General features: G+C 40.0%; 1 protein-coding gene across 2 annotated transcripts in view; it reads right to left on the reverse strand.

The window, feature by feature from the left end:
* Window positions 1-23,926, reverse strand: part of AFF2 (AF4/FMR2 family member 2) — a 3,001,139-nt gene that overhangs the window by 445,261 nt on the left and 2,531,952 nt on the right. For both annotated transcript variants that reach the window (XM_044057592.1, XM_044057591.1), the window contains exon 14: window positions 13,467-13,588. In XM_044057592.1, the coding sequence (XP_043913527.1) occupies window positions 13,467-13,588 (122 nt within the window). The remainder of the gene's footprint in view (window positions 1-13,466; window positions 13,589-23,926) is intronic.

A 23,926-nucleotide genomic window follows, 5' to 3' on the forward strand; every position in this document is an offset into this window, starting at 1 on the left:
ACAAATGCGCATTTGTAGATGAAAAGTGAAATGCTTTTTTTTTTGCATAACAAATCAGGTAATTTCATTTTTGCTTTCTAAAGCAAATTAGGATCGAAATATTTTTAAAACAGTGTTTGAATTTTCATGATTCAAGGACTGCTTTTTTTTGTTGTTACTAGAATTGACATTCTACCTAACCAGAGTTTGCACATTTCAAACTTGACATAACAACTGGGATATCTGGGTATTTTTATTTTTGGCTTTTTCAAAGTATGCTCATGGTGCAGCTACTATATAACTTGGAAAAAGCAGAAGAGTAGAACCACTTTAGCATTTGGCCTTGCCGTTAGCCCCCCCCCCCCAAAAAAAACAAAAAACAAAACAAAACAAAAAAAATGACTTCATAATTGCTTGGCATACATTTCTTGACAGCTGTTAGTGACAGAAAAACAAAATCTGGCTGGTATGAAGACATAATCTACAAAACTTTGTGCCAGCTGGGCAGCTCTATCAGCAATATCAAAGTTATGTAAACAACAAATTTTGTACAGAGAAAAGTTAATTATTCATGACTAATTTACAATCCAAGTTAACAGAAGATACATTATCGCTGACTGACAGCTGTTTCCTTATTACAAAAGTAGGTATCCATTTGCTTCATATACCATCAAAATCTTTACCAGTCCCTTATTCTCAGTGGCTACATTCCAAATTGTGATACATAACGTTAGCTAGCATTATTAAGCAACAAAATAGGAGTTAGATATTGCTGCAATAAAAGTGATCAAAAACTTGCTCACTGAAAGCTTCCTAAGTTACATGTCCAAATTATTTTTCAGAACAAATGAGAAATTTACAGTTTGTGTTTGCGTAGTGGATAAATTATGGGGAAACTTTAGTGTGAATAATGTACTGCAAGAGACATTTGGTATAATTGTACCTTGTGAAGTAATACATCATGCTATCACTTAGTTTGCAGGAGCAATAAATCTAATTTGTTCTTGTACTCTACAAAATACTTCTCAAATGATGACTAAAAATGTAAAGCTGATCAAATTTAACTATGTTCAAGGGAAATGCAGTGCAGAACACAACTGATGTATTTGGTTATTCAGTACAGACGAGACCAGTATACAGTTCTGGAATAGATATTATAAATGGAGAAATATATTAGCCCTTCTTTCACAGGCTTTAATTATAGCTGAAACAACTTGGACTAGCGACTCCTGGAAAGAGATCAAGGGCATTTGTTTTAATTAAGTATTGCCACTTTTCTAATCTGTACCATATCTGAGATTCATGGGAGCGCAGGTACCAGGTTAGTAGTGATTGATGTTTGTAGCTAAAAATCCTCACAAAACAACTCATGTCTAGTATTAACTCTCCAGTAAACTTTAATTAGCAAAATTCCCTTCTACATGCGTACATGATTTAGACACAATCTTAACAAGCAATACTAAATATTGTTAATATAAATAAAATATACTTTTTTTATTTCATGTTTTCCTAGAAGGTATGTTCTTCTTTGTTAAAAAGCTGGAATTTACTTTTAGCTTGGTAAATGATTATTTATAAACGAATAAATATTTTTGTAGTTCTTAAGTTTCATTTGACTATGTTGTCTGCATAAAGCAGAAATATGACACTCATTTTTCAATACAAGAAGAGTAGAACATATTTTGAAATCTACTTTATTTTCGATATTTTCATTTCGTAATTTGATCATACATAAGTAAACTTGTGTAGGAAGTTATCTTCCCATATTGGATAGTGGTTCCGGTGCTGGAGAATCTAGCACAAGGAGCAAGGAATACATAGAGTATCACCAGGTTCGATTCCATCAAGTGGACACACCACACAACAAAGGCTGAGGAAAATAGCCACTAAAGCCTTACAGCAGAAAGGAACAGGCCAGGTAGTTTTGTGGCAAAAGACAGATGAGGAGTGCATATGACAAGCTTTGTTTTTGTATATTCATTAACTGTGCAAGGGCAGTGGACACCATCAACACTTTTCATGGGTGACCCGGGAGCAATGCCTGGTTCTGTTCGTTTCTGAGTTTGGACCGTGACCTTACTGTCTGAGAAGACAGATATGGAAGGCCATGCTCTGTCACTTTATCACCAGTCTCACACAAAATGAAGTATGACGGGGGCATTACTGTAGTAACCTTGGCCCCTGTAGGTCATGGAGCAATGGATGGGTAGGCAATTGGCAGAAGTAAGCAAGTTAGCACTGTGTTAGGAAAATAAAGAAGACATGCACAGGCATCCATTACTTTTAGTTAGTTTAAAAATGTATTCAGAAGAGAGTTCTATTTTTCTACCAACTATACCCTCATTTTTTTGTGTGTCTGAAGCAATTTCTTAACCATGAAAGTCTGAATGAGGTAATCATTTTGTTTCTGGCATAACAAGATTAAAACTCCATAATGTGTACTAATTGAAGATTTATTTTTTTTTTTTTTAAAGCAGCCTATCAGCCTAACTATAAAACCATTAAGCACTCTAATGTGACGAACTGTGACATTATAAGCAATTCTCCTTCACTGGTCCTCCAACTGTGGGAGACACACACTGTCTGTATGCTCCCAACATCCAACCTTGATTATTTCATGTAAACCCACAAGGAGTGAAACATTCTGACTGGATTACCATAGTAAGCCATTCAGAAATTCTGCATATAATGAAAACAAACTACAAGGAGTAAGGTGTGAATGTCACAGTGTCACACCCCTGCTACATCATCTGCATGTTTTAAGTGAACAAGTTTATGTTAGGGGTAGGGTATGAATAGCACAGAGGCAATTTGGATGATGTGACATGCAAAGGGTGGAGGATATTTGTGTTATCATCAGACTTTTGACTGGCTGATATTTTTTTTTGGGTAACTAAGAGAACATTAGCAGTGAGTAATAACTGGTTTATTGAAGCAGTTCACACAGGATTCATGACATTTCACTCACAGCCTATAACTGCTGCAGTATAGCAGAGCGATCGTAGCCATCCACATCATCTTCTTCTTCTTTTGGTGGCACCTGTTAAGGGTCACCACAGCGGACCATCTGTTTCCATTTCTTCCTGTCCTCTGCATCTTGCTCTGTCACACCAACCACCTGCATGTCCTCTCTCACCACATCCATAAACCTTATCTTAGGCCTTCCTCTTTTCCTCTTACTTGGCAGCTCCATCCTTAGCATCCTTTTCCCAATATACCCAGCATTCCTCCTCAGCACATGTCCAAACCAATGCAATATCCCCTGCCTGGCTCTGTCTTCAAACTGACCAACCTGAGCTGACCCTCTAACATACTCATTTCTAATCCTGTCCATCCTTGTCACACCCGATGCAAATCTTAACATCTTTAACTCTGCCACCTCCAGCTCTGACTCCTGTCTTTTTGTCAGTGCCCCCTTCTCCATCACATATAACATAGCTGGTCTCACTACCGTCATAGCCATCCACATACAGCATGTAAAATACCATCCTAGCTATGACTCACTACAGGCTTAAGAGGCTGCATTACAGTTTTGATGGTTTTACAAATCAGTGTAGTGTAATACTCAGTGTTACTGTGCAAACTGTAATGCTGTCAAGAATCACTATGTCTGGTAGTTGGCTTAGAGGATTAGGGAGGTGTTAGTGAAAGTGTCCTGCTGCCCAGGGGAGCAATGTTTGATTCCCTCAAGTTCCATAACTTATGAGGCTGAGTATGTCACTTAACCAGACACTGATCCTGGACTGAGTCTGAAAAAGGTCTCTGGAGATCAAAATTCTATACTGGAATACAAATAAATGTTTCAGTCACATGTGTACGTTATGTCCCCTGAAAATGACAGGCACTTCTTAAGCACCATATGGTACTGTACTGCTAAACAGTGTTTCTCTTTTGGCAAAGCACTGTAGAACATAGTTGTGCATTTATCAATTAGACAGGATACTGTTGTGCATGAACAGCCAAGTAATTTGCCTTGTTCTATTTGATGTTGACACTTACTGGTATTTGAATATCCCAGACATATACAGAATAGCGCATTTTGTTGCACCAGAGCAAATTACGCTGTAGTACTTTCATACTCTAGTATGATTTGCTTTTTAAAGTTCTTCACCTTTCTGTGTTCTGCAGATAACGGCGCTATCTCTGTGTTCATTCTGTGAGGGTTTTATTGAACTGCATTTTACTTACTATTGAAAAAGTATCTGCCTGGTTTTATAAGAAGTAAGTACAAAAGGAGCCATTGAGGGGTAACAGACCATCATCAGCCCCCTTTTTTCCCATTTTTTTTTCCACATGGGTTTGGGGTATCATGTTAAATGTCACCAATTCTGTCAATTCAGTGCCACACTACTGCCTTCTTCAACACTCATGCCTGACTGTCACAGATCTTCTTTCACACAATCCATCCACCTCTTTGCTGGATGTCCTCACTTCCGTCTACCTTCTTCTTGTCTGGACCAAATCTTCCTCACTAGATTGTCTTCTGCTTTTCTGCACATGTACCCAAACCACTGTAATCTGTTCTCTTTGATCTTTTCTGCAATTGGAGCTACTTTGGCTTCTGTTCTTATGTCATTTCTTCCTCTATCCCACAGTGTGCACCCTACCTCAGCCACTTCATTTCCATCACTTCTAGCTTCTTCAACTGTTTTGCCTTTACTGCCTAGGTTTCTGTACCATACAGTAGTACTAGTCGCACCACTATCTTATACACCTTACTTTTCAGCTTCTTTGGCATTCTTCTGTCATAAACTACACCTGACACTCTATGCCAGTTGGCTGCAGTCCCTCTGGTTTTAGCTCTGACCTCTTAATTCAGACTACCCTTCTCCTCAACCACCCCTCCCAGATACCTGAAACCGTTTACCTGTTCCACTATCTTCCCCTTCTATCTCTATTCTCAGCTTCTTCTGATTTCCTCAGTTTGCTGCCATTACCACTGTCTTATCTGTGCTTAGTTATATCTGATGTACCTTCAGTTTTGCATTCCATTCTCCTATCCTTTGCTGAAGTTCTAGCTCAGAGTCTGCCTGTAATGCCACATTGTCTGCATACAGCAACTTTGTTGATCTGCCCCCTCTGACTGGTTTGTTAATGTAGTCCATCACCAGTATGAACAGCAGGGGGCTCAGAGCTGAAACCTGGTGTCCATCCACTCCTACTGGGAAGCCCTCTCTCAAGGCCTTACACTGTTCGTACCCGAGTCATTGGGTCCTTGTACATAGCCTGCATTAATTTTACCAATGTTTCTGGGACTTCAAACCACTGCAGTACTGCCCAGATCAGCTTTCTTGGGACCTTGTCATATGGTTTCTCCAACTCTAGGAACGCCCAAGTTGGACTCTCTCCTCATCACTAGCTTCTTCTCAAGGATCTGTTTCACTTCAAACTTCGGGTCAGTTGTGCTGCATCCTGATCTGAATCCGAACTGCTCATCTCCCATCTTACATTCTACTAGTCTGCATATCCATTTATCAATCACCCTCTCCAGAACTTTCATGCAATGTGATAGGAGTTTGGTGCCCCTGTACTACCCACAGTTGTGGATATCCCTTTGTTCTTGTACACTGGCATGAGTATGTTTATTCTCTAATCATCCAGGATACTCCTTTCTCTCTACACTGCTTTAAATACCCTCAGGAGCCATTTCTCCCCTATCTCACCCAGCACCTTTATCATGTCTGCTGTGACCTCGTCTGAGCCTGCTGCTTTCCCTGACTTCATCTTCCTTAGTGCTGTTCTTACTTCTTCTAGGGTGGGCTCCTCTTCTTCTCTCATTGTAAGCTGTTTGTGGGGCAGTATATCTTCTGAGGGGTAACAGAGATAACAAATGTAATTTACATTTCACTGCAGCACAGGGCTACTGCAAAAAAGCACCTCCTGCAGGCGGTAAGAAGCACACACCGTTGTAGAAAGTATTGGGTATCACAAGTAAGGCACCCTGAAGTCACTGAGCTAATTAGATGGTACCAGGACAGCAGTATATACCAGTACATGTTTGAAGAAACCATAATCATAATGAGTGTGAACCTAGCAATACGTTGTTGGTATTTAAGCACTAGCTTACAACTCTAGAAAAGTTATAGAAATGTATTTTAGTATAATGTTCAAATAAACACGGGGCTTGGGTTTATTGGCCTGAATGTACCAGTAGAGACATAAAAAGTGAATGTCATGGGCTTTCAGAAGCCACATAGCTGAAACACTGGCATGTCTTTAATGTGTCATTTGCACAGCTGGAGCTTTCTTGGAGTTTTTTACTGAGTGTCTTTTCTTTGTGACCTTTTTACACACACACACACACGTCTGTCTATCTATATCTATCTACCTATATATATATATATATATATATATATATATATATATATATATATATATATTTATATATTTACTGAGAGAGAGAGATAGGTATGTATATAAATAAATATATATATATATATTTATGTTTGCAGATAGTTAGATCGAAAGTGTGTTTGGCCAATATCTGTTTAGCCATCTATTTGTGGTTGACTAAACAGATAGTTGACAGGTATGTGATATTGCACAGTTGTAAGGGTTTGGGAATATTCCTTTACCTGATTTTGTGCAATCTTGGAGTTAGTATATAGAATTAGCAGGGGGTGTGTGCGCGCGTGTGTGTGTGTGTGTGCATGTGCAGTTTTTGAATGTACCACGACTGCTTCTCAGCACATACATAATGTTGCATTGACATTTGCATTTTCAAAGCATTGTGTATTGTGGATGCAACTAGAGTAAACATTTTTGTATAGTTCAACAGCTGCTAACCACAGGAAACTTCTATCCATGCTGGAGTGTCTTTATTTTAGATTATACTGTACCTTTTTACCCTAAAGTCAGTTCAGTGATTTATCCATGCCTCATTAATGGCTGTTGCTTTATCAGTCCTTTCTTTGAAAAATGAATGTCGAGATTCATGTAATCACAATGTATTGCATCTTGTGAGCCAGCACTGTATTTTCAAGGGATTTTTGATTTTTTTCTCCACTGTAGTGTCATCATGGAGTTGGTATATATAATTTGGTGGGTGGGAAGCAAGCTCCTCACATAGAGGTGGAAAGGGTACATGGGCTTCATCAAATCTAGGGACTAAAAAGGCTTGGTTCTCTATTTAAACATAATTGAGCAGGTGGGTCGTCACTGTGGATCTATGTAATAGTATACTTGTACGGACAGATGCAGCAATATAGACATCAGGTCTACTTGTCATATGTACAGATATAAGTCAGTAAGGTAAGTCGGTTATTCCAGCTGAAAGCATTAAGGGACATCTTGTGAAATAAAAGTGACATGGGCCTATTCCACTATAGTGTGGAAATATAAATAAGTACGTATATGACTGTGACACTGACCATCATAGGTCCCTATACAGATCACACAGCCCTACCCTTACTATCAACAGTGAAAGTCATGTAAATAGACATGCTGTCCTGATATCACGGACTACCATGTTGCCTTAAAAGGAATGAACAATTCACACATGCAGACACACAGATTTATGTTGCCATATTTGTTTTTGTAATGTGAGTTCCTGTTCAAGGGTGTGCATCTTTAAAAGGTAAGCCTGTGGCATCAACCACCTGTAGAGTACAGTATGCCTCCTTAGAGGTGCCAAGGCATCTATGTAGTCCTGCTGTTCCTCTTAATATTATTTACCAGAGATCCAAAAATCTGCATAGTCTGGCATATGAAATGGCAACAAGCCTCTAAAAAATGTAATTTTATAGATGCTTGTGGGACAAATAAGAAAAGTAGGTTAGAACACATGAATGCCTTTGAAATACTTTAGTTTGCCACCATATAGCTGTGACTTAATCTACAGCTTGGTGCCTATGCTTGCTTCAAGGCGGTGAGCTTGGTGCCTATGCTTGCTTCAAGGCGGTGAGCTTGGTGCCTATGCTTGCCTCAAGGTGGTGAGCTCATGCTGGAATGTTGCTGGACTACGTGCATTCTGCTGCTTCACAGCTGCATGTCGCCCTACCTCAGAATCAGAAATCACATTGTATGTACGACTCACAGGTTACAGTTTTATTCTTCATGAAAGTGACACCATTTTCTGAGGAGATTCAGGAAACTATGGCAGCTTCTGCTTGTGCCATAGAATTTCTGCATGGTGTGTGTTGGACAGCAGGATTACACTTTATCTCCTTCTCAATCAGTTCATGGGATGCCTACTGGGCTCCTGTGTTAGTGCATTCAAGAAAATAGTTACCTGGTATGATCTGGCTGAAGTGTTGACCTCTGCCATGGATATTACCAGGACAGGGGATAATTGCAGGTATCAGTAAGATAACCTGTAAAGTCTCAGCCTTGCTGATCTTCACACATGACAGAGGAGGTGAAGCAACATTGTCCAGAATGACACTATAAGTGGATAGTATTGCAATTTTTTAAACCTGTTTCATGATCTTCTTACTGCCTGGTATTGGTCAAGGGCAGCTTATGGAATATGTGTAGGTTGCTATGTGCAGTTTTGATGCAGGATACAGATGGTGGAGGCATTTATTGGAATATTCCAACTACATTTAGGTTTCTGCAGGGACCTGTAATGAAGCAGGATTTTGCTGCCCCGCCTCAAGGTGGTTATGCAATAACTGGTGTGTCCCTGTGTGTAACTGGGCATATCCTTTTTAATTTCTCCAAGTCTTTTGGGTTTCTAATACCATGATGGAAATGGACCCCATTCCTAAGTCAAAGTACAATTAAAGTTCATGAAATTAGTATTGTTTCAATCTTTGATGTCAGCCAAAAGTGCTCTTCGGAGCACATATAATGTGTTCAGGAATGTTACCTCTGCAATTCGTATGGAGTTACATGGATTGGTAACATATTTAAATACGATTGTAGATTCTTTTTTATAAAACCTGTTGCTCCTACTACTATTGGAACTGTCTGGGTATCTTTCTTCCACATTGCTCATTTCTGCCTGCAGATCCTGATATTTTATGACTTTGTGTCTCTCTGTATGCAAGACACTGTAGTCACTGGGTGTGGCGGTTTCAATGATCAGTGCTACTCTTGTCTTCTTTTCTTGAACAACTATATCTGGTTTTCTAGTATCTATCTTTTGAACTGTTGGCAATGGATGATCCCATGTGATGTAGACTTATTCATTTTCTGTGATGCTTTGTGACTCATGTTTCCAGTGTTTTTCAGCCACTTCAATACCATAATGTTTGCACAATCCCCAGTGCAACAATCCTGCCACATTATTATGCCTTTCAGCATACAGTCCTTCTGCCATTAGTATGTTGCAACCTGCAACAAGGTGTGCAACTGTTTCCAATTTGGTTTTACAAAACCTACATTTGTCTGTTTCTCCCACATGTTCAATGGACTTTGTAATCCAATGTGTACGTAGCCCACTATCTTGGGGTGCCAATATTAACCTTTCATCTCGTGGTTTGAATTCGCCTCTCCTTAACCATTCCTGCATTTGATCCTGATCAACATGAGGTTCTTCCAGAAGTTTTCTATACTTCCAACTATATTTATGCTTTTTCCACATTTCTTGCCTTCTCATCTGGTCCTTCACCTTATATTCTTTATTTTGTTTTTTGGCACATTCAGTTGCTGCCTGGTTTTTATCCACTTCTGATTTGATTTCCATTCCTGCTTGACATCAATATGATTCTGCTACATTAAAGCAGAGGTCACCTTAGATTTATTCTCCTCTTTTTTCAAAACTTTCACTACATTTAGGTCTTGTGAGGTCAGCAGATATGTGTGGAGTCCCACAATTGCAGATCTATACATGTAATCAATTTCAAGGAGGGCCATCCCTCCTTCAGAACGGGGAATATATAATCTTGGTATACACTGATTTTTATAAATCATTTGGTGAGCATGAAGCATCCTTCTTGTTTTCCTGTCTAATCTATCCAACATGTTTTGGGGTCAGTCAATCACTCCAAAACTGTAAGTTAGGACAGGAAGAGCAAATTGGTTTATAGCTTGAATTTTGTTCCTAGATGTCAGTACTGTTTTCAGGATTAATTTAAGTCTTCTGAAATATTCCGTACTAAGTTTTATTCGCATTTGTTCATGTTTTATTGTTGATCCTTCATCATTTCCCAAGTATTTATACACGCCCTCTTGCTCAAGTTCTTTTATATCACATTCTTGTCCCAAACTGATGTTTTCCTGATGTTGCAGTTTTCCTGCTTTAAAGGTTGCTTTTGCACATTTGTCAAGACCAAATAGGATTCTTATATCATCTGAAAAAGTTTTGACAACTTGCAGTTGTGCTTTCAGTTCCTCATCTGATGAGCTATACAGTTTTAAATCATCGACAAAGAGAAGATGAGAAGTTTTTACACGGTTGTTTTCTAGGAGCCAAATTATACCCATGGTCTAAGCTGTTAAGTAGACAGCTTAATGGGTTAAGGGCAAGGCAGAATAGCAGCGGTGACAGAGTCACCCTGGAATATCCCCCTTTGAATTTTTATCCTTGGGATATTCATTTGTCCTTTATCATGGCATAATTGCAAAGTGGTCTGCCACTGTTTCATGGTCACTGTAATGTAGTCAATCAGTGCAGGGTGTATCTTATACACTTTTAAGCACTCTTTTATCCATGAATGTGGGATACAATCACATTTTTTTTAGCCAATCCATGCCATACTTAGATTATTTCCCTTTTTACAGTTCTCCATGACTTTATTTAACAACAAATGATCCTGTGTTCCATATGACTTTCTTTTATTACCCTTTTGTTCTACTCCCATAATTGAGTTTTCTTCTAAATGACTATAAACTATGTCCCTGTGTAAGCATGTTGATGCATGAATGGGGGAGACATACCTGCATACTGCCTGTCATACAGCTAAAGGGACATATGTAAGGAATAGTTATTTGCACTTTTTCTTATGCTGTCTTATCTTACACCTGTCAGTCATGGTTCCCTATTTCTCTTTCAGCACAAACAGAATGCAGAATGAAACAGTAAAACATGTCATGCACATGAGACAGCCAGCCATGCTTCAGTTCTATTCACAAATGCTAACTTGTAGCACGAAGGTGATGAGTTTCACTGTGCCATGTCAGACTGCGTTACTGTCCCCTCACCAGCAGGTAAAGTGGCATCACTGGCTCAAGTCACCTAGTTGCAGCAGGTGGTGGATGCTGTAGAAGAGAGGACAGTGCCAAGGTATATAATCCAGAAGGAAAGCTGGCTGGATAGGTTAGAGACTTCACTCACCTTTCTGGCTTTTACCACTGGGACACCAGAAGGACGTGGCCCTTAATACCAGTAGCATGATCCATCAGTTGGTGATGGATTCAAATAATATAATTCTGGGTTGGGGTGGTAGACTTTTGCTGTATACCCAGCCAAATATGCTCCCTTCCTCTTGTATCACAGCCATCACTCTGTGCTTTGCCCATCCTCTGTCATAATTTGCCTGCCCTCTGTTTGCCTCACATCATCTCATATCTCCCCCATTCTAGTGTGTGTGCATCTACCCATTTTAATCTGTTATTATGTATGTATCTGTATGCCCCTTCACACAAACCCCCCTCTCCTTTCCTATTCTGCTTTCTCCTTACCTTTTTCTACTTCATTATATAAAGTAAAAAAAAGAAAACATGGGATCTTATCATCACTAAAAAATGTTGCCTTGCCTTCCCCCATTCTGTACATCTGTATATGCCAGCCTTCTGTGTCTGTTTCTGCTAACTGCCTTCTCCTTCTTCCAAAACCCCCTTTTCTTCCCTTTAATGCATCTACCCATATATGGACACTATAGCACTGCAGTAAATACTGTATAATTATATATCTTTATATGTTGCTTTGTCCATCCCAACAAAGCAAGTACTAGCATGTGCAGCCTAGCAAAGACTGCTTTATGTCTGTGATGCATTAGTCTGTGGTGGTGGTGCTGTGGTAGCGTTGTCGCCTCACAGTAAGACGTTGTCCTGTTCAATTCTCAGCTAGAGCGTCTTCTGTGTGGAGACATGTGTGAAGGGGCGTACCTTCGTTGAAGGTTGTGCATCAGGGCCGGCAACTCAGCACTTAAAAATCTACTGCCAATCATTAGCGGACCGGAGTTCCACTGTGGCGACCCCTAACCAGGAAAAGCCGAAAGACACAGCACAACAACATTAGTCTGTGAGTTCACATTTTTGGTTTTCATAAGATCCATGCAATGCAATACATGGTCACTCTGCAGATTCTGTCTTAAACTTCTGTGTAGGTATTTTATTGCATGGATGTGTCTACTTGCATGTTTGCAGCAGTGACACATTCATATAACAATAAAGTACAGCTAGCCAAACAAAAGTGCTGCCTGACTTGTATGGATATTTACTGGCTCCATATTTTACCATGAAGTGCCACCCTACTGTGCAAGGCTTGTGCAAAAGTACAATGTATATCTATGAACTTCAGCAAATGACCCTTTCTTACCTCACTTTCTAAGTATGTAACTGATTCCTGACCATCTTCAATGACAGCAATCACTGTACGCATCTCAAATATTAAAGTATTTGGAGCAATGTAATACAAGAATTAAGGTTTACATTCAAATGTTGACGCCAGAAGGGAAATGAGTCACCTTTTTACTGGACCAAATTTACCATCCCTATATTTTTATAATGTAGCAACATTCATAAAATAATAAATTAGCTGCTGTTATCAATAACTTTGACAATAATATTTTATTTTCATAAAATGTATTAGTGCATTGCATATTTACATCTTCTCAAAAAAGACAACAAAGCCCTTGCATACTTTGCCAAGTCATTAATTCAGAAAACATACTCACATTCTGCTAATATGAAACTGAAAACTATCTTGAAAAATATCAGACAGAAGGACAGCTGTTTATAAAATAACAGGTGGTGTTCTGCAGGGAGAATTGAGTAGTTCAGTTTTTGATTTTAGATTAAAATACTAGCCAAAATGATTTGGCTAGAGCTGACTTATTCCTGCTTTGCTATTCTGATATATGTCAGTGTTCAGAGCTGAGAGTTATTTTTTTTCTGGCAACTATGATTCTCAAGTGAATAATATGGGATAATTGGATTCCTAGGCATCTTTCAGATTCTGGCAGATTAAGGCAGTGGTACTCATAAAAAGAATGTATGACATTCAAATTGCTGCTAGGTATATTTTGCGGTGAAGCAGCGTTTCTTTCCTGCAGAGGCATGGATTCATATCCATACATTTTAAAACTGAAATGCAAGCAGAGGCTGAACATGATCATGCTAGGTTATTGTTTTGCAGTAAGATTTCTATGAGTGGCACATTTAGTACAGCTGTCAGAATGTTTTACTAGAAATTATACAGTTTAAACAGTTGAAAAATGAGCTTAGATGTAGATGAAATGAACTACGATTTAATATTTTGTCATTACATTAATCTACAACACAAATTTAAGACTACTTAAATGTCATTTGCCAGTGTAATTCATAATCATCAGTACAATGAACATATTTTATTGTGCTTCCAGTCCAAGAAACAGACTTACTCTTTCCATCGCGCAACTTTATTTGGCAAGGGACGTATGCACGGTAGGAGCGAACATGACACAGTAGAATCGTTTTCAAGGCACTGTTTCTTATTCTCACTAAGTACATCTAACAACTCAGCCTGCATTAGTAAAGGAAACAGAAGTTAGAATTGTCAGCAGACAGAGAGAGAGACAACAAAATTAAATAGCTGATAGAAATGCATGCTGATTTTATTCCCACTGTATGTGTTTATATAAAGTACAAGGCTAACATTGATGCTACTGATATTTACCATGAAAACAGATGCATATTTCCTTATTCATTCGCAGTTTGTTAATGGGTAGCCCAACTAAGCAGAGGTCATTTTCATTGGAGGTCTGGGATAAAGGGCTTCACAATAATAATATATGGCAATATACATTACAAGCAAGCTTTGTCAAAATGTGTTACTTACATAGTACAAAATAACAGTAATTTGGGTCATAAAAGTACAATATTAGTTCATGATAGTGATCATTCATGCTATCAGGTGTAAAATTTATGTAAAGGAATGTCTTTCTCTTTTCATATGCATTCTCAGTCCGAGCTAGGAGTGTAGTTATATAAGTATCTATTTAACAAACAAAACATATAAGAACAATCTGACCAATGAAGTTCGAAATAATATAGCTTAGTTCTTTATTAAATTCCAGTTTTGTACAACATTAAAATTCAGTTTATTTACATAATGAACAGTTTGGGTTGTTTTAGGAAATACCATGATATACTGCTGAACTTTGGTGCTGTAAGTATTGTGGCTTTCTAAAAATAAAATTGTCCTGTTGTTTTCAGAAAATAACACCATGTGCTGCTATAATAGCTAGAAACATCAGCCTTCAGTGTAACTTTTCTTAAGATTAAAACCAAAATAACAGAACCAGAGTAACACAGCCCTTAGCAATAAAACAACATCTGCAAAATATAGGGAAAAACACAATTTATTACAATAGTTAAGTGGATAAACATATACTCTGACAAGAAATGTACTGGCTATACATCTAATGACACTTGATTTAACAACGTTCAAATATATCTGACCGGTGTGATTAAAACTGCATGTAATATGGACTGGCATGCTCTAAAACTAAAGGAATGTCTAAATTCATATGATTCATTTTGGAATGTATCCATAATGCTGAATGTCCGGAATGCCGAACAGCATTACAATGAGCACAAAGAGCCGAAACACACATTACCTAAAAACACAGTTGATATTAACCTTAACACCCCCTGCTTATTATATATACTAACTTTGAGATTGCACTACAGTGGGGAAAGCACCAGTCCCCACTCTAACACAATCTCTTCGGCAATGTGTTTTGGCCCTTTGTGTTTGTCTTAATGCTGTTCTGCATTCTGGCTATTTGGCATTATGACTTTAACACAATTCATTTTATCCTCTGACTCACATAAAGGTAAACAGAATATTTAATGGATCATCTTTTAAGCATGGCAGTTTCCATTATTTATAAGAGGAAATTTGAAATAGTTTGAAATCTGTAATTTTCTTTGCACTGTTTCACACTGGCTAACATCCATTCATCCATCCTCAACCCCTTTACCCATTTTTGGATATGTGGTCGGGGTGTCACTTCAGCAGTCAAATCACATTGAACCAAGGTTTACACCACCAGATAAACTGGCTAACATCACTACATTTCTGATATTAATGACAGCACTTCCTTTGTACAAGATGCAAAACAATCCCACGAATGAGCATGGAGGAGGAGGAAGAGGAGGAGGAAGGACAGTGTTGCTCATGGCCAATGTGTTATTTAATGAAAAGGCCCAAGTTCTGCTCTCCTGCTGATTGGCTACATAGGAAAGTCCACTGTGAATGACATACAGTTAAATGCTGGCTGCTGCCTTTTGTAAAGTTCCTTACATGCCAATATGTGCAATCAGTCACACCCATACAGACAGACAGACACATATATTCAAGGGGACTGCAGTTTCCATGCCTGTACACACACACACACACACACACACACACACACACACACACACACACACACACACACACACACACACACACACATACACAGGCATGCAAACACAGAGGAATGCATGTGCTTGCACATGCACATACATAGATGTACACGCACACATATAAATGCACATGCATAAATGCATACATCTGAAAAGTGGGATCAAGCCAAGTCAGTGAAAATTCCATTTAACAGGTTGAGTGCGTCAGACCTCAGACTACCTCATGCCACTATCTGGACTTTTCTAAGTCTTCCTGTAGGGCTGATTTAGTAAGTAAACTTTAGAAATGCATGGTCATTGGAGCTGGTACTTGAATTTTAATCTATGAATAAACTGGTGGATATGGATTTGCATGCCAGCACCCCAAATATTTATTACTATGGGTAGATATTGGGCAATGGGTACTCCTTCTCAAGCTTTGAAAAAACTGCCTTTGTGATCTCCTTACATATAATTTTTTTCAATGGGCCTCTGAATCCAGGCTATTATCACAACATAAGAAGGAATGTCACTTTACAACCAGTTGTGGCCAAAGTCCAGACTCAATATGTTCAAGTATGGCCGCTTATGGGATGATGTTACATGATAATAGTGAGAAGACACCTAGAAGGGAAGCCTACGGTTAAGTACATCGCCACAGATATCTGGGATGGCAATGAGTCGCCACAGATATCTGGGATGGCAATGAGTCGCCACAGATATCTGGGATGGCAATGAGTCGTCACAGATATCTGGGATGGCAATGAGTCGCCGCAGATATCTGGGATGGCAATGAGTCGCCGCAGATATCTGGGATGGCAATGAGTCGCCGCAGATATCTGGGATGGCAATGAGTCGCCGCAGATATCTGGGATGGCAATGAGTCGCCACAGATATCTGGGATGGCAATGAGTCGCCACAGATATCTGGGATGGCAATGAGTCACCACAGATATCTGGGATGGCAATGAGTCGCCACATATCTGGGATGGCAATGAGTCGCCACAGATATCTGGGATGGCAATGAGCTCATCCTCTAATCAGAGACAAACACATTAACATTAAAAGACGCCAGATTGTTACAGGTGCTGCTTCCCTTTCTGAATGTAATATTTTACTAGAAGGGGTACCCCAGGGATTCATGCTGGGTCTCCACATGTTTGCCATTTATTTTGCAGACATCCACAACAATATCCTAGAAGTGTGATCAATGAGATTTGCTGATGATTGCAAGCTGAAAATTGTTATCCTCCCAGCCACTGATACAGTCTTTTTTTTTTTTTGCTGAACGCTACTATGCTGCATTACACAGCATACCTGGTGTACCAAAACCAGTTTCAAGGAAACTGCAAAAAAAAAAAAAAAAAAAAAAAAAAAAAACAGCATAGTAACATTCAGCAAATAAAAGCTGCTCCTACCTCATATGTCATATACAGTACTTCTCCTTAGATGGTCACAGTCATAAAGAACCTAGGTACTTACACAGCTCTCTCTCATTTGTTCATCACATCTCCACCTTAGTCATGCAATCCTTCTATATTACCCAGTCAATTTCCAAGGGAATATCTTCAAAATCCAAAGAAGTCATCGTACCAGTGTAATTTTCCCTTATCAAGTCCATCATCTAATAACAATGCCTCATTTGATACGTACAAATTCAAGCATATCATGCAACTACAAAGGCTGCAAAGACTTCTAACCTAGGAAATGAAAGGTCTTAAATCATTTGTCTATCCCAGCGGATTAGCATGAATCTCCTCATCCTCAGCAGCCTACCAGTCATAACTCAACACTGAGCTACCACCACAGGTCAATCAAACTACTACTTTGGCCACCTTTAAGGTTAGTCTGGATGACTGGTTGGGTAGACACTAATTCTGATGAAAGCCGGATATACTGGATGAAAGCACTAACCATTGTAATAAAGTTTATTAGTCTAATTCTCCATAGCTGCCTGTTGTTTGGTTTTGTTAGATTTAAATTTATACCAGGCTCATCATCTACTGTCCTGCTCGATTTCATAGGTTGGTACTAGGCTATTGGCCCTAGGGCCTCTACAAGCCTAGCCATAAAAGTTCCCTGGCTATTTCTTCCCACACTATTTACTTCCCTGGACCCCTGTCTAGCAGGGTGACTGACGTGATCCCCAGGGTGAATTTCCTTTCTCCCATCTAATCACCAAGGTTCCTTTTGAAGAGGGCCAAAGAGGCGCTCTGCTTGACATGTATGAGCAGTCTATTCCAGAGTCTGGGGAGTCTCTGGGTCAGGAATATATCCCTCCAGCATGTTTTGTTTATTGTGATGACAAGATTTAGATCCCTGGAGCGTGTGGCTCTGAGAGATTGGGATTTCTTTAAGTGCAGCATGTCCAACAGCTCTGGGTTTGACATGGCCTTGTATGTTAAGCAGAGATCGCCTTGGAGTAGACGATATGCAACAGAGTATAGCTGGAGTTTTTTAAGGTGGTCAGCATAGGGCATCTGCTTTAGGCCTGTGATTCTTTTAGTAAGGTATTTCTGTGGCCTTTCCAGTTGTTGCAGATGTCTTGAGAGGTACATACCAAACGGGGCATTGTATTCTATAATGGGTCTAATGAGGGATGAGTACAGTGGGACAATGACCTACTTTTTTCTGGATGAAAAGCCCTTAGTGATGTGTGCCACATAGAGGGATTTCCTGACTGTTGTGGCAATGTGGTTATTGAAGGCGAGACCACTGTCCACCTGTGTCCCTAAGTCTCTTATCACACTTTTGGTGTTTAGTGTACTGCCATCTATGTGATAATTCATGGGTACATGTTTTTTTCCCAAAGGGGATAACTATACATTTCTTGGCATTGAGCTTGAGCCTATGGCTCTGGCACCAAGCATCTGTTTCTGTAAGGCCCTTTTGTAGAGTATCCACATCATTTGATGATTCAGTAATGGCTCCCAGTTTGCAGTCATCTGCGAACTTTGTTAGCCAGAGTCCCTTAGAGTTGGCTTGTACTTCAGAGAAGTAGATGCCAAACAAGAGAGGTCCCAGGACTGAACCCTGAGGTACTCCACTTGTCACTTGTCTGGAGCTGGATTTGGAGTCAGCTACTTTTACAGTGTGGGTTCTGTCAGTAAGCCAGTTGGCAACCTATTGAGTGATGTAGGGATTAATGCCCAGCTTAGTAAGTTTATCTATGATTACAGAGTGGGGGATGGTGTCAAAGGCCTTGGCGAGGTCCAGATAGGCTGTGTGGACTGCCTTAACCTCGTCCACGGCTCTGGAGACTGATTCGAAGAAGTCAATAAGTTCAGGAGACAAGATCAGCCCTTCACAAACCCAAACTGGGTTGGGTCCAGTGTTTTAAGGTTGCCAATGTCTTTGCTTATAAGTTCCATGATAACACGTTCCATGGCCTTGCAGATCAGGCTCATCAGGCTGATGGGGCGGTAGTTCCTGGGATACAAGGTGGATCCCCACTTGTGGAGTGGGATATCTGTAGCTGTGTGCCACTCAGTGAGCATGAAGCCTGAGGTGAGGGTATGATTAAACATGACACTTAGGTGAGGTGCCAGTTCGTTTTGTAGTTCATGTAGTACACAGCCCGGGATGTCATCTGGTCCCATGGATGCTGTATTCTTAGCTTTGGAGAGTGTTTTTTTTTACCTATGTGGCCATTATTACTGGACTTTGGCAATCTTCCAGTATTGAGATGGGCCATTTAGGGGGTGAGAGGTGGGTGAAGTTGGCACTGAATCAATCTGCCAGGATATTGGCAATATCCCTGCAATCAGTATATTTAATGACATTCTGTTGTAGTTCAGAGCAGATCTGAGCATTGCCATTTAGATTCTTGACATAGTTATAGAATGCCTTGTGGTTGTCTTTGGAATCTTTGGCAATTTTATTTTCGTAACTAGCTTTGGAGGATTTTATGAGGGATTTCAGTTTCTTACTGAGGCTGATAAGGGTGTTTTTTGCATCCTGGGATTTTCCTCTTTTCTGCGACAGTTTTTTCCTTTTGTTATAAAGTTTGTTTATGGCGGGGGACCACCAGATTGGCTTCCTTTTTTTGGAGGAGAGCATCTTGGTTCTATTTGGGATGGCACGATTCATGCATGAGTGGATGTGCTCATACAGTGCCTTAGTGTAGGACTTAGCAGTCAAACTTTCAGTTCCCATCTGCATGGGTGTCATGAAGTTTATAACTTCTGACTTGAGTAGCATGAAGTTGGCCTTGGAGAAGTTTTTTTATGGAGGTTTCCTTACTGGGGGGTGGGGGTTGGATGTGGATGCTAAGGGTGATTAGCTTATGGTCTGACCTGACCAACGAGGGGGTGACCATAGGTGTGGAGCATCGATTTCCCATGTTGGTAATGACCAGGTCTAGGATATTGGAGCCCCTGGTGGGACTATGGATTAGTTGATCCAGGGCATTGGAATTTATGAATTCCAAGAACCGTTGGGCAAAGGTGTTGGTGCACGAGTAGTTTTCCCAGTTAATGACAGGGTAGTTGAAATCATCCAGTATTAGGGTGTTTGGTTGTATATTAATATTTTCCAGTATGTTTAGAAAGGTGTAGTGAGAATCTTGGGGCATGGTGGGGGATCTGTAGCAAGCTACAATTTGGATTGCAGTCTTACCTAGTGTTAGTTGCACCTGGAGAATTTCAGACACATTGTGTTGGGCAGCTAACCTGGTGGTGTGACTATCCTTGGTGAATATGGACACTCCTCCACATTTAGTGTTTCGATCCTGGTTTGGTAGCCGAAAAGTGTAGTAAGAGTTGTAGCCTGGTAGTACAGGGGTGCTCTCTGGAGCCTTGAACAGGGTCTCAGTTACTGTGCAGATATCGATGTTTTCCATTTTTTAGGAGTGCCTCGAGAGAGAGTGCATTTTGAGGTTTAGACTTCTAGCATTGAGTAGCATTACTTTCAGGTTTTGCATGCTTGTACCTGTTACAGTGGTGATTTTGTCCTTTGAACTTTGCCTAAAAAAGGCACCATAGGGGTGGCAAGAGCCATAGCCAGTAACCTGAATCCCAGGGGCGACAGGTGCAGACCATCTCTGGCAAAGCATCGTGGTCTGTCGATCATGTCGTCCCAGGCACACAGATACTGGATCCCCTTTGAATGACACCAGAAGCTTAGCCAATTGTTGAAGTCAATCATTTTGTCCTTATGTTGTGGTATTATTCTGGGCAAAGGCAGGATGCTACACAGGGCTAGGGTCATACCTGCCTGGGCCACATGATCCGAGAGCTCTTCCACGTCTCTTTTCATGTAGTTCAGGGAGGTATGTCTCAAGTCATTCACTCCAACATGGACAATGACAGAGTCATATTTGTACTTGTTGTGGAGTGACTTGAGTGCATGAGTTATATGGTGGCTCCCGGCACCCGACAGGCAGCTGACTGTAATTTTCTCCTTGTTCAGTCCGGTGAGTAGGACATCAGTGTACCTGACTATAGAGTCACCTATGACTAAAGTGTTAGGCACATTGTCTTGCCTTAGGGGCTGTTGCTGGGTGGCACACTAGTGTTGTGAGCTATGTGACACTGGTTGTGACTGGTGTTTGTTTGCGTTTCAGCTTCGGAAGTCCTTGCTGCTTGGGCAGGTTACAGTTAAGGGCCTCCACATATGTGGATTTAGTGTTGCTATGTGTGGGTGTTGGTGGTGTGAGTTTAGAAGGGCTATGTGTTGCTTGAGGTGTAGTGTGGGTGTTAACCTTCTCCTCTTGACTGTCTAGCACAATCATGGGTGGGAACACTATTAAGTGCTTATAAAGGTTGGCAACAACTTGTAATTTTTTCTACTTAAATGTACATCCTGCTAAGCATTTTATTGCCCTATTGATCGCTTGCTTAGCAATGTTCCTATGTTTCCCAAGGGTTATTTAGATGAAATTTTGGTTACATTAGCCTCAGTCTGTCGCACGTCTAGCTAAGCCTTGAACTTTATTTGGATACCACTGAATTTTATTGACTGAACAGAAGGGACAAGCTCTTTAGGGAGTTAACTGGCTGATGGGCAGCAATGGCAAAGACTTCTTTACCAGGCTGATAATCTTCCATGGTGAAAATTTTCAGGAGGTTCAAGGAGGACTTGGGACTTATAGATGAGTGTGCACATTTTTGGAACCAGACTAATGTTCTGCACTTACTATTTGCACATTGTAAAAGTTTATACCAGAACTGACTGAGCGTATTGGTTGGAGCAACTGATGCATATAGTCCAGGGGTTTGATGTAGCCCATGTGGTTCTCTCAGACTGTAGTTATTAACCAGGGTCTGCCCTGGACCTTGTTGTCTGCCCTGCTTAGACTACAGTCATTGATCATAGTAGTGTGGGAGAGATCAGAGGAATTAAAAGGGTAGGATCCCCACTTCTAAACCTTCCATGGGACACAGTCAGTGGGCATCTCCATCTTTGATTGCAATAAAATCAGAAGGATTAACTCCATGTTTGCTAGGGATATAAAGAAGAAAAATATAAAACTTCCTCCCTAATGATCAATTTAAAACAGAGAATAAATGTGTGTGACAGAGGACTTGTGAGTATAGTAGTGGAGGGACAGCCTGAACATTTACAGGACTGTGAAAAACATTTGTACAGTTCAAGAACAGAACCACAGGAAAGCAGAAGGTGAGGTGTGTGTTCCTGTATCAGCAAATGGGGTATTTACTCAAGTAGAAAACAGAATTTGTTTCCAAAAGTAACAAAGAGCTTAATATACAGGCTTTGGTGATTTCTGTCATTAGGCTATATGGAAAGTGTTATATTTTGGTGGATTTCAGGATGCATTTGATGGGACAATTCCAAGCTGTGTGTGACAAGGTATCCCATAAGGTAGCATAATTCCTAGCTAAGCTTCAGTTCAACTGGATAATGGTCAAAGTTCAAGAGACACTATCCACATCTATAGTCGTTGATGCAATCAAGGCAGTTATGAACTTCTTAAAAACAAAAAAATCCCCAAGATTTCAAAATATGCTAAATCATTTGTCAGAGGGTTATAAAGGACCATGGAAGGAGAATAAATTATACATTTTATAAGGGCATGCAGCTACTTAGATGACCCTCAAAATAGGTAAGATTTGACTGAAGATATCATGGGGTAGTCTGTACCGATTCTTTTCCTAGATTTTGTGGGATTTGAGTGCCTGGAGAAAGAAGATTTTGCTACTATCATGCTTCCTGATTAATGTGTTTTGTTAGGGCACTGTCCTTTCACTACCCGGAAGGAACTACACCTTATGCTCAGCTTGGATGCAGGAAAGTTATTCTGTTACCTAAACAGGGATTACTGGTTTGCAGTCGTAAGGGACTTACAGTTCTCAGATCCATTAGTGAGCATGTTGGACTGTTTATATTATAAGGAGTATAGAGTAATAAAAATTGAGATGCACCTATCTAGACCAATGCAGACTGAAAATGGAACAAAGCAGAGATATTCATTACCCTTGCAATTCTTCAGTTTGGTCATCAAGCCTTTGGCATAGAATATCAGGGGATTCGATAGGTAAAAGGAATCAGTAAAGTCAGGGTGGCAAGGTAAACCTATTTACTGATGATCTTTTGATCTTCATCTGCTCTTCCCTGTGAGGCTACAGCAGTTGATAGATTCATTATGTGAGGCTTCTGGGGTTTTTGGTTAGTTCTTGGGATACTCTCTCGAATAAGGCCAACATAGGGTTGACATGATAGTTAAGGTGTTTACCTCACAAACACAAGGTGCAGGCTTGAGTGTCACCTTTGAAAGGGAAATTGGCTGGGCTTAAAATGGCCCACGAGTGCAGCTAACCTAGTACTTACCTATGAATCTATAAGATCCTATCTATTGATAGGAACAATGGAACTTTGCATACACAGTGAAATGGGCAGAAGTGTGGAACTGTTGATTGGTTCGCTCATGGGTGGAATTTCTGAGTGGGCATTTTACAACAAAATCAAAAGGATTCATTCCAGATTTTCTGTGGATATAAAGTGGACCCCAACAAGGCTGCCTGTTTCAGTGATTGCTTTAACATAAAGAAAAAATATGACACAGAGGACTTTTGAGTTCTTCATGAAAACCGCATTAAAAATTTGATATTTAGGGTAGTGATTCTAAAACTGTGGTTCGCAGACCCCAGGGGTTCATATGATAATTTCTAGGGGTCCGTGGGTCATTACACCCACCTGGAGTTTGCATCTCTGCATCCACTTCTGCATCATCCTGATGACCAACCTTGCTGTAGTTAAAAAAAATAAAAATAAATAAATATTTTTCCACTAATGCTACACAGCTCACTTTCAGTAAAAAAAAAAATGACAAAGAGACGTCCATGTTTGTGGCTGAGCAGTTTAATTTCTGCATTCACATCATACCTCTCAACCTCTTAGATCAAGAAATCTGGACAAAGCCATAAACAAAAGTGGGACCAAGGCCCAAAAATACGAATATTTTTTTTAAATATTGCTCTTACAATCTTAGAAAGTTGATAGAATAACAGGTT

The sequence above is a fragment of the Protopterus annectens genome, chromosome 15.part0 (genome assembly GCF_019279795.1).
Source record: "Protopterus annectens isolate FY-2018-M chromosome 15.part0, PAN1.0, whole genome shotgun sequence".
Taxonomy (NCBI): Eukaryota; Metazoa; Chordata; order Ceratodontiformes; family Protopteridae; genus Protopterus; species Protopterus annectens.